The sequence below is a fragment of the Hemiscyllium ocellatum genome, chromosome 32 (assembly GCF_020745735.1).
Source record: "Hemiscyllium ocellatum isolate sHemOce1 chromosome 32, sHemOce1.pat.X.cur, whole genome shotgun sequence".
NCBI lineage: Eukaryota > Metazoa > Chordata > Chondrichthyes > Orectolobiformes > Hemiscylliidae > Hemiscyllium > Hemiscyllium ocellatum.
Genome location: NC_083432.1, coordinates 45,660,991 through 45,672,993, shown reverse-complemented (window position 1 = coordinate 45,672,993; position 12,003 = coordinate 45,660,991). Strand labels below are relative to the sequence as shown.

Sequence of the window (12,003 nt, the reverse complement as noted above, 5' to 3'; positions counted from 1 at the left end):
TTGGCCAATGTCTCTAAAGCTTTCCTACTCCTATACCTGTCCAAATGTTTTACAGCCACTAACAGTGAGGTAAAGGCAAAAGAGGGCTGAGTTTGACAGTCACAGAGATCTCAGAGGGAGGTAGGGCTGGGAAAAGTGGCAGAGGTAAGGAGGACCAAGGCTATGGATGTGACTGTGCAATACTCCATGCATTGTCCTCTCAATCACCTGCTGCTAGGCTAGGAAACCCATGCTGTACCAAACATTCTTTATAAACTTGTGAGATCTCATTGTTCAGAAAGCAGAGTTCTCAGGAAAGGTCGAGAACTTTGGAGGTACAATAATGCCTTTGGTTGAAAATGGAAAATGATTAATTGTATTGATTGTTATTTTTTTAATGGGGAGTGGTAATGACACCAAAGGGAATCTGGACCCAGAGGGTTCCTGGTACAAAATAGCTGACATGATATCCCCAGAGAAACATGAGGTCAGGGCAGTTATGTAACAATCAACTATAACTGTTTCAGTTAAATTGAGGAGAATGCAGATTGGCAGAGTTATTTAAAATTGCAAAGGGATAAGACATTGGAGTTAGAATGATATTGCTTCCAGGAGTTGCATTTCTCAGAAGAAGCTGAGATAAAAGTTTAAATGTAAGAGATTCATGAGAGAGAGGCAGCAACTTTATTTTACGTTGAGGTTATGGAATGTACAATTGGAGTCAATGACTATGGGCTGGATAAATTGTTCTGGATCAAGGACAGGCAAAAAAATATTGCAGAGAACTTTGAATTCTCAGTGTTTGGATGTTTCTCCAATTTATTTTGTCTCTGGGCTTTGATCTTCCTGAGACAGCAGAGAGATACAGACAGAGTGGTCTCTAGTTCCAGACACAATCCATCTCCTCAGCTCTACCAAAGCAGTTATTTAAAATACAGCTCACTCGTGTTCTCCTGTGTCTGGATTTATTGTCTCCAATCTGTAGAGCTGCTGGTGATGTATTTTATCTTCAACTTTTCAGAAAGGTTTAAATTTAATTGGAGAGAGATATATTCTTCACACCTAGTTGGTTTCAATCTCTCCTGATAAGAATACGAATTTTGTTTCAGATTGGTTCTTGTTTATTGATTGTCCGTGTTGAGATGGCACCTATTGTGAGAAAAGCTGAAGCTATCTTGTGAAAGTAACATAAAAGGAGTTCTGGGGTTTACACATTAAAGAACCTAAACTAGTATCTCCCATTCTAAAAGATTAATTACTTAATCTAAATTTGCTTCATATATAATTACAGCTCCATGACACTGTAACTCTTTTGTATAAATTCTGTGTCTTATGGTCCTGTTCCACAACCACCTGATGAAGAAGCAGCACTCTGAAGGCTAGTGCTTCCAAATAAACCTGTTGGAATACAACCTGATGTTGTGTGATTTTTAACTTTGTCCACCTCAGTCCAACACCGGCATCTCCAAATCTTGTTTATTGATCTTTTCATGAAGCCTGGCTCAATCCATGGTCAGATGATTACTGCAGCCATTTTTAAGTCAATTAATTTTCCTTTTCAAAACAATTTCAAACCTTGGTACGAAAATCAGAAAAATTGATAGTGCGTATTTTATCACTATCCTGACAATAGCAAGACCTGCCCTTCAAGCTTCTTTTGACAATTGTCTTCCATATTGTAAGTGGTATTTCTGACAACTTCTACAGCATCATTGAACTTCCTTTGACTCCATCTTAAAATGGAGGAAAAGTTGACTAGATTCAGAAACAGAAGAATTCAGAGAGGACAGTGTTAGGTATCAACCCTGCTTCTGGAAGCAGAACTGATCAAGTAGAAAGAATTCTGAAAAAAGAGAGAGGAACCTAAAGGGGGAATTTACAAAACTTTAACCTGATACAATTGGGTTCCTCGTATTCAGTCTTCATTTGCACACTACAATGCATACTTTACAGATGGGTGGCACGGTGGTTAGCACTGTTGCCTCACAGCGCCAGAGTTCAGTTCCCGCCTCAGGCGACACTCTGTGTGGAGTTTGCACATTCTCCCCGTGTCTGCGTGGGTTTCCTCCGGGTGCTCTGGTTTCCTCCCACAGTCCAAAAATGTGCGGGTTAGGCAAATTGGCTGTGCTAAAGTGCCTGTAGTGTTAGGTGAAGGGGTAAATGTAGGGGAATGGATCTGGGTGGGTTACGGGTCGGTGTGGACTTGTTGGGCCGAAGGGCCTGTTTCCATACTGTAAGTAATCTTAAAAAAAAGCACAAAGGTACTTCGTACTGTTACTAATAAGTTTTGTCCATTTTAGGAGCTTCACTTTGTAATAGAGTCATAGAGATGTACAGCATGGAAACAGACCCTTCAGTCCAACCCGTCCATGCCAACCAGATATCCCAACTCAATGTAGTCCCCCTGCCAGCACCCAGCCCATATCCCTCCAAACCCTTCCTATTCATATACCCATCCAAATGCCTCTTAAATGTTGCAATTGTACCAGCCTCCACTACTTCCTCTGGCAGCTCATTCCATATTCGTACCACCTTCTGCATGAAAAAGTTGCCCCATAGATCTCTTTTATATCTTTCCCCTCTCACCCTAAACCTATGCCCTCTAGTTCTGGACTCCCTGACCCCAGGGAAAAGACTTTGCCTATTTATCCTATCCATGCCCTCATAATTTTGTAAACCTCTATAAGGTCACCCCTCAGCCTCTGACGCTCCAGGGAAAACAGCCCCAGCCTGTTCAGCCTCTCCCTATAGCTCAAATCCTCCAACCCTGGCAACATCCTTGTAAATCTTTTCTGAACCCTTTCAAGTTTCACAACATCTTTCCGTTAGGAAGGAGACCAGAATTGCACACAATATTCCAACAGTGGCCTAACCAATGTCCTGTACAGCCTCAACATGACCTCCCAACTCCTGTACTCAATACTCTGACCAATAAAGGAAAGCATACAAAACGCAGCCTTCACTATCCTATCTACCTGCGACTCCACTTTCAAGGAGCTATGAACCTGCACTCCAAGGTCTCTTTGTTCAGTAACACTCCCCAAGACCTTACCATTTAGTGTATATGTCCTGCTAAGATTTGCTTTCCCAAAATGCAGCACCTCGCATTTATCTGAATTAAACTCCATCTGCCACTTCTCAGTCCATTGGCCCATCTGGTCAAGATCCTGTTGTAATCTGAGGTAACCCTCTTTGCTGTCCACTATAACTCCAACTTTGGCGTCATCTGCAAACTTACTAACTGTGCCTCTTATGCTCGCACCCAAATCATTTATGTAAATGACAAAAAGAAGAGGACCCATCACCGATCCTTGTGGCATTCCACTGGTCACAGGGCTCCAGTCTGAAAAACAACCCTCCACCTTCTGCCTTTGAGCCAATTCTGTATCCAAATGGCTAGTTCTCCCAGTATTCTGTGAGATCTAACCTTGCTAATCAGTCTCCCATGGGGAACCTTGTCGAACGCCTTACTGAAGTCCATATAGATCACATCCACCACTCTGCTCTCATCGATCCTCTTTGTTACTTCTTCAAAAAACTCAATCAAGTTTCTGAGACATGATTTCCCATGCACAAAGCCATGTTGACTATCCTGAATCATTCCTTGCCTTTTCAAATACATGTACATCCTGTCCCTCAGGATTCCCTCCGACAACTTGCCCCCCACCGAGGTCAGGATCACTGGTCTATAGTTCCCTGGTTTGTCCTTAACACCCTTCTTAAACAGTGACACCATGTTAGCCAACCTCCAGTCTTCTGGCACCTCACCTGTGACTATCAGTGATACAAATATCTCAATAAGAGGCTCAGCAATCACTTCTCTAGCTTCCCACAGAGTTCTAGGATACACCTGATCAGGTCCTGAGGATTTATCCACTTTTATGTGTTTCAGACATCCAGCACTTCCTCCTCTGTAATCGGGACATTTTGCAAGATGTCACCATCTATTTCCCTACAGTGTATATCTTCCATATCCTTTTCCACAGTAAATACTGATGCAAAATATTCATTTAATATCTCCCCCATTTTCTGCAGCTCCACACAAAGGCCTCCTTGCTGATCTTTGAGGGGCCCTATTCTCTCCCTGGTTACCCTTTTGTCCTTCATGTATTTCTAAAATCCCTTTGGATTCTCCTTAATTCTATTTACCAAAGCTATCCCATGTCCCCTTTTTGCCCTTCTGATTTCCCTCTTAAGTACATTCAGGTTAGAATTTGCCCTTGCTAATCTCTGAACTAAATGAAAAAAAAGAACAAAACAAGAGCAGGCGAGAGATTGATGAATTGTTCAATTCTCATCCCATCAAATTCCTCCACCATCTGCAAGGCCTCAAGCCGAGACTCTGATGCAACATTCAGGGTGGGCAGGTTTGCAACAGCACACCAGAAGTTTGGCACAAGACTCAACAGTTTTCTTGGTTGCTGCCGTTGAACTCAAAATACTTCGATTACTTACAGTGTGGAAACAGGCCCTTCGGCCCAACAAGTCCACACCGACCCACCGAAGCGCAATCCACCCAGACCTATTCCCCTACCTTTACCCTTCACCTAACACTACGGGCAATTTAGCATGGCCAATTCACCTAACCTGCACATTTTTGGATTGTGGGAGGAAACCGGAGCACCCGGAGGAAACCCACGCAGACACGGGAAGAATGTGCAAACTCCACACCAAGTCGCCTGAGGCGGGAATTGAACCCAGGTCTCTGGCACTGTGAGGCAACAGTGCTTGCCACCGTGCCACCCATAAACTATCCATTATAGTGAACTGGAGTTGGCAATGCTCTTCATGAAGCAACTGCATCATCTCATCGAGATTACTTCAAGAAAACCTCCCTACCCTCTGATATCTCCAAGGGTAAGAGCAGCAACATTTGGGGAACACCATCTCTGGGACTGCTGGGGATCTAGAGAAAGCTCAGAACAACCACTATTCCAGCATAAGTGATCTTGAGCAATAAAATTACCTTGCCGCATCCCGCATTCAATAATAAAGCCCTGAAGTTCTTTTGTTAACAAAGTCCAGAGCAGTTCCCCTTTTTATTTGGATCAAATATCGTTTAGTGGGAGACATAATACCAACTTACCACACTGCAACACCCCCCAGACACACGGCAAAAAATAACTTTTACAAAAGATTCCAAATTTGAGGAGGGTCACCCCATCTCTGAGAAAGTCTGGTCAACAATGAAATGTTACAGTGTGACTGTGTAAGCTGGGCTTTACCTCAGAATAAATATAATTTGAAGATTCAAATTCTTCTTCATTGAATGTCTTTACATGGTGTCAGGGTCTGGTTAGCTCAGCTGGCTTATGTGTGGTTCAAAACAACCTGGGATGACAGTGGTTCAGCGGTTAGCACTGCTGCCTCACAGCACCAGGGTCCCAGATTTGATTCCAGCCTAGGGTGACTGCGTGTATGGAGTTTGCACATTGTCCCTGTGTCTGCGTGGGTTTCCTCCGAGTGTTCCGGTTTCCTCCCACAGTCCAAAGATGTGCAGGTTAGGTGAATTGGCCATGCTAAATTGCCTGTAGTGTTAGGTGCATTAGTGAGAGGGAAATGGGTGGGTTACTATTTGGAGGGTCAGTGTCGACTGGTTGGGCAGAAGGGCCTGTTTCCACACTGTAAGGAATCTAAAATCTAAATCGGTTCCTGCTCTGGCTGACATAGATATGGGACACGTCTCCTTGCCTGTCCACAGCTGAATGCAGAGCAGTGCTCCTCATGTTACACAACCTATTGTCTCTTTCTGTTTATGATCCCTTGCAGTCTATGGTTAAGGACCTCCCTTCATGATACTCAACTGTCTTGATTACTTAACTAATTCCACAGATTTTCAACATTAAGGTTTGGTTATGAAAGCAGAACATTGCTGATATTTTACTTCAAAAACACTGGTTACACTTCTGGAATTTACACATCTGGACTTCATGATGCATTCCCAATTTTCTGTCTCACTTCCTATGGCTCCCATTTTGATCATATTTTCTGGTGCAGATGTTACTACCTCCACCACCCCAAACGCTACATCCAACTACCGGTTTAGGTTTTCCCGTTAATCCCCATTTTTTTGCACAGTAATCTCACTTACCTTAGCCTCAATCTTGTTCCCTCCATCTCTGAACTCGCAGGCGCTCCAAGCTTCAAAGCCCTGCTGTAAGAAATATCCAAAGCTTTGAAGTAGAAAAGATCAAGTTTCATTGCAACTACAACGATTTGAACACATTGCATCACGTTCGGCCGAGTTCAAAGACTAAACTCATTTACGTCACCTGCTATTATCCAAAAAGTAAGTCTTGGGAACAGAAGTTTGATATTTGTAGCAACACCTCATTTTGCCCCTTTCCTTGTACAAAGTTCAAACATCCAGTGTGCCAGTGGAAATGATCAATTGCTCAATTTCCAACAGCCCATTATTGTGACTCGCTGTGCCTCAGGAACATCTGGGTGTCAGTGTCTGAGCGGGGTGACTGACCAATGGACATTTCCCTGACTGTTCCCATGAACAACTCCAATATTATCACTGCTCTCCACTTCCCAGAAAAAATCCTGAAGAATCCTTCAGCGTTTTACAACATTCAGTCCAGCAATGCTTCGAGATGAAGCATCAATCCTCAGGGGCCAGGCAATAAGTTTAAATCAATATTCCCATTGACCTGCAGATATTTCAAATGGCTAGTACCAGGGTCCTGATTTTGCACTGAGGCATAAGCAATACAGAAGCGGCCTCTCCAAACCTCCAGCTCCTAAAAATTCAAAATAATAATTTTCTAGTCTTGAAGGAAAATGAAATGGAATGGTGGCATTTAGGGATTTGGAAATGACATTTCCAGGTTGGTCATGCAGGTCCAGTAGATCAGCTATCTCTGGAATAGAAACTATACTCCCAATGTCTTTGTGGTTTCTTACAGTCTGAACACAGGATCCTTTCTTGCTTCTCAAGCATTTATATAATGTCTTGAACATAAGCCTGGAGTCACAGGTAGAGAGGGTAATGAAGAAGGCATTTGATATTTTAGCCTTTATTAGTCAGTGCATTGAGTATAGGAGTTGGGAGGACATATTGTAGCTGTACAGGACAATGGTTAGGCCACTTTTTGAATGCTGCACGCAGTTCTGGTCTCCCTGCTACAGGAAAAATGTTGTTAAACTTGAAAGGGTGCAGAAAAGATTTACAAGGATGTTGCCAGGGTTGGAGAATTTGAGCTATAGGGAGAGGCTAAATAGATTGGGTCTGTTTTCCCTGGAGTGTTGGAGGCTGAGGGGTGACTTTATAGAGGTTTATAAAATCATGAGGGGCATGGTTAGGGTGAATAGACAAGGTCTTTTTCCCAGTGTAGAGGAGTCCATAGGTTTGAAGTGAGAGGAGTGGATATAAAAGGGATCAAAGGGACAACATTTTTATGCAAAGGGGGTGCTTGTATGGAATGAACTGCCAGAGGAAGTGGTGGAGGCTGGTACAATTGCAACATTTAAAAGGCACCTGAATGGGTTTATGAATAGAATCCTACAGTGTGGAAACAAGCCCTTCATCCCAACAAGTCCACACTGATCCTCCAAAGAGTTACCCACCCAAACCTATTCCACATTACTCTACATTTACCCTTGACTAATGCACGTAACCTACACATCCCTGAACACTATGGACAATTTAGCACAGCCAATCCACTCTAACCTGCACATCTTTGGATTGTGAGAGGAAACCAGAGCACCCAGAGGAAACCCACGCAGACATGGGGAGAATGTGCAAACTCCACACAGACAGTCCTCCGAGGCTGGAATCAAACCCAGGTCCTTAGTGATGTGAGGCAGCTGTGCTAACCACTGAGCCATCGTGCTGCCACATGGAAAAGGAAGGGTTTAGAGGGATACTGGCCAAATGCTGGCAAAGGGGACGAGATTAATTTAGGGTATCTGGTTGGTATGGACGAGTTTAATCTGGTCTGGTCTGTTTCTGTGCTGTTTACCTCCATGACTATATGACTCTCATGCCCTGAGATATTTTCCAGGAGTTTGAGTAGACATTGAGCCACTTAAGGAGAAACTGGAACAGATAATCAAAGAGATAGGCTTTATGAAGTGAGTTAGTGGCTCAGTGGTTAGCACTGCTGCCTCACAGCGCCAGGGACCTGGGGTAAAATCCGGGCTTGATTAACTGCCTGTGTGGAGTTTGCACATTCTCGCCGTGTCTGCGTGGGTTTCCTTTGGGTGCTCCGGTTTCCTCCCACAGTCCAAACATGTGCAGGTTTGGTGAATTGGCCAGGCTAAATTGCCCACAGTGTTCAGTGATGTGTGGGTTAGGTGCATTAGTTAGGGGTCAATGTCGAGTAATAGGGAGGGGAATGGATCTGAGTGAGTCACTCTTCGGAAGGTCAGTGTTGGGCCGAATGGCCTGTTTCCACACAATGGAGATTCTATAAAATGTTTAGGCAGACTACTCTGTTAGACAGTTGAAGGTATCCACCAATTGTAGAGCAATAAAACAAGAGGCCAGGATTGGAGCAGTGCAGAGATCCTAAAGGGTTACAGGGTGAGGGTATGTCATGGAGGTGAGGAGTGCACAAGGCCAGGGAGGGATTTTAACAAGCAGCAACAAACTATAAGATACACAACACGGCTCCATCTGACCACAAACATCATTGGAGGTTCTCCATCAAACTGCAATCAGTGGGTTCATCAAAAAGCTTCTAGTAATTGAAAAGCTTACTGCATCTGGTCTGTCTGCCAATTTTCTCTTTTCCCTTTTCCTCAAATTAACCCGAGCAAAACGGAAAACTTTCCCAGGAAGAAAATCATGTGCACGAACCATGTAGTAAAATGTCAGGTTGCTGTATGTGTGAGATTTCAGTTTGATTATTCCAATGTGCTCCCCATCCATGATCCCTGCCCTCAGTAAACAGTCAATAATTCCAACACAGCCCTGCCCAAGGTGAGGAGAAAGTGAGCACTGCAGAAGCTGGAGAGGCAGAGTCGAAAAGCACGGTGCTGGAAAAGCACAGCAGGTCAGGCAACATCCGAGGAGCAGGACAGTCAATGTTTCAGGCATAAGCCCTTCTTCAGGAAGTGATGAAGGGCTTGTACCTGAAACATCAATTCTCCTGCTCCACGGATGCTGCCTAACCTGTGCTTTTTCAGCACTGCGCTTTTCGATTCTGCCCCATGTTGAGTATGACTCAACCCTGTCTCCATCCTTTCATAACTATGGCTGGTTTCTGCCTTCTCCAACCTGAAATTTAATTCCATATTTTAGTCCTCAAAGCTAAGGAGACCATCTAGTTACAACTGGACTCTGAAGCCCTCCCCGCACACCAGTACATACACACACGCACACAAACACAAACACAGGCACACACACACACACACACAAATACATACACAGGTACACAGACAGATACACACACACAGACACGCACATGCACACACACACAGACACAGACACACAGAAAAGCACATGCACACACAGACACATGCACATACACACACACACAGACACATAGACACACACAGACACATGCACAGACAGACACACACACACACACACACACACACACACACACACACACACACATTACAATGCTTTTCCCTTGACCTCAGCACTGAAGTCTGTCCCTTTAGCTGCCGTGACCTCAGTCTCTCTACATTCCTCCTACTCTTTCCTCTTTTAATAGTATGGTATTGCTGTTCTTGTGTTACTGAGCAAATGACCTGGAGGCAAGAGCTTTTTTTTAAGTCCACATTATTTGACTTGTTCAAATCTGATGGAATTTAATTTCAGCTCTTTTTTATTCATTCGGGGAATGTGGCTTTTCCTGGGTGAGGGGCATTTTTTTTAATCAATTCCGAGTTAATTAAATAAATCTAGACAAAGCAGCCAGTGTTGGCAAGAAAATGAAATGACTGGATTGTGAAGAAACCCCACACAGATCACAAATGTCCTTTCGAGAAGGTCATCCTGGAGAGTCTGACCTCCATGTGACTCCAGACCCATATCAACGTAGCTGACCATTCAATGCCTTCTGCAATGGCGTTAGTTGTTAAAGAGAATCTCCCTGTGAGGGGGCCTTTACCAGGAGAGCAGCAGCAGTTCAAGAAGGTGGCATTAGTGAAACAGGCTCAACCAGGTGGACCTCATAGAATATGATGAACAGCTCCAATCAGGGAGCCCTGGCTGACAGATATAAAGAGGAGTGTCAGACATCCTGCTGACTCTGAGAGCTGGCTCTGAGGGAGCTGGGTCAGTGTCAGGGACTTGAGGATGGGATACCGGCCTCTGTGTAGCTACCTCAGCCACCAACTTCTCAAGGTCAATTCTGGATCAGCCTATTACACTCCCGAGGGGCTGAATGGCCTGCTCTGTGATATAACACTTCTGTAATTGAATTGCTCGGAGCCCTGCCACCTATGCTCAAATCCTGAGAATGCAGTTTAAAAATCAATCTTTCATTCTACGACTTTCAGTCCACGGGCTGATCTGCTGAATGTAAACATTGTGTTATTGGAAACTGGTATCGTTTTGACCAGAGAGTGAAAATATACATCTCAATGAAATCTACCCTCCACACTTCGCCAAGGAGACACCATGTCAATGGAAAACCCATAACATGCCTTTTATTAGTTCATGCTGGATATGTGATATCCTTCAGGTACTGAGTGAGTAAAGACAATGCCACATTTTACACCTTGCCTCAAACCCCCTGGACATTAAACTCTCAAAGTCAGCTTCAGGGCACCGCCCTCAGCCATTTGTCCCTCTCTAAACCAAGATCAACACGGAGAAATATTCTAGCCACAGGATCCTTCATAGAGGAACAGCCTGGCCTCTGTACAGCTTTCTAAGCTGAACATCCCCTTAGCGCTGCCAACGCTTCTACATCCCGTAGTTTTTGTTCATTCATTCAACTCTCTCTTCCTCTTCACAGTCTCCATCCTTTCTCTCTTCCTAACATTTTCACCTCACGGACCTTTATCCCTCTTCCTGTTCCCCAACCACAGTCTCACTCCATCTCCCATTCCCCAGTTTCACCTCTTCATTGAATTTCCCGATGATCTGGGAACAGGAGGAGGCTGTACATCTCTTTGAGCTCCTTCCTCTATTTAATTAGACGGTGGCTGATGTAAACATGATATCTTCATCTACTTGAAGTACAAGCACAATGGGCCAAATGGTCTCTTACTACCCCATAGCGATTCTGAGAGACTTGCTTCAGTTTCATAACCATTATTTTCTTCACATAAAATCCATTCAGATTTTTTAAAAAGTTCAATTGACCCTTTTGTCTCAATAGCTTTCGATGTGTCAGAGTTGGAGGTTTTTACTATCTCTTGTAGTCGTAGAGTCGTTTCCTGAGATCACACTGAACAGCCTAGGAGCAGGGCTGGCCCCTTCAGGTTTTCAATGTCTGAGCTCCATCTTCCTGTCTTTGTTCCATCCCAACCCAATTAAAAACCTGCCCATCCCAGTCACAAACTCTCAAACTGGTTTAGCATTCAGTTTCTGGGGGTAGAAAGATCTAGATTTCCACCTGAAAAACTGCTTTCTGATTTCACTCTGAGGTAAAATCATGTCCTTTATTCTTAACCCAACCCCTCCAGTGAAAATGGTCTTCTCCAGATGAAGCCGATTAAATCCCTTCAACACTCTGCAGATTTCCTCAGGTAATTCACTCCTCAATCTGCTACATTCAAAAGAAATACAAGCCAGAGCAACCTGCCTTCGTAATATACCCCTTCAAACCCTTCTACCCTCATCGCCCACCCCATCTGGCTGACCTTAATAATGCCCTAGGATTTGATTCCTCATGTACAACACCACTGAAGACTGGTTTGCATTAAAATAATTCCCATTACTTTTGATAAATGAGAGGTTTTCGCAAATCTCCAAAGCCCCTTCCTGACACAGTTTGGCCCTTGGGTTCGTGTTGCTGGCATATCAACAATCCATTTAGCATCTAAATAAACATCACTGTGATCGACAAGATATAGATAGGTTGGGAGTCCTTGACATTCAAGCTTTTGTACAGATCT

At 43.9% G+C, this 12,003-nt stretch overlaps 1 protein-coding gene across 1 annotated transcript in view; it reads right to left on the bottom strand.

Moving 5' to 3' along the window:
* Positions 1–12,003, bottom strand: part of LOC132830952 (SRC kinase signaling inhibitor 1-like) — a 313,973-nt gene that overhangs the window by 277,188 nt on the left and 24,782 nt on the right. The window contains exon 3 of the mRNA XM_060848915.1: positions 6,071–6,133. Coding sequence (XP_060704898.1) covers positions 6,071–6,133 — 63 coding nt within the window. The remainder of the gene's footprint in view (positions 1–6,070; positions 6,134–12,003) is intronic.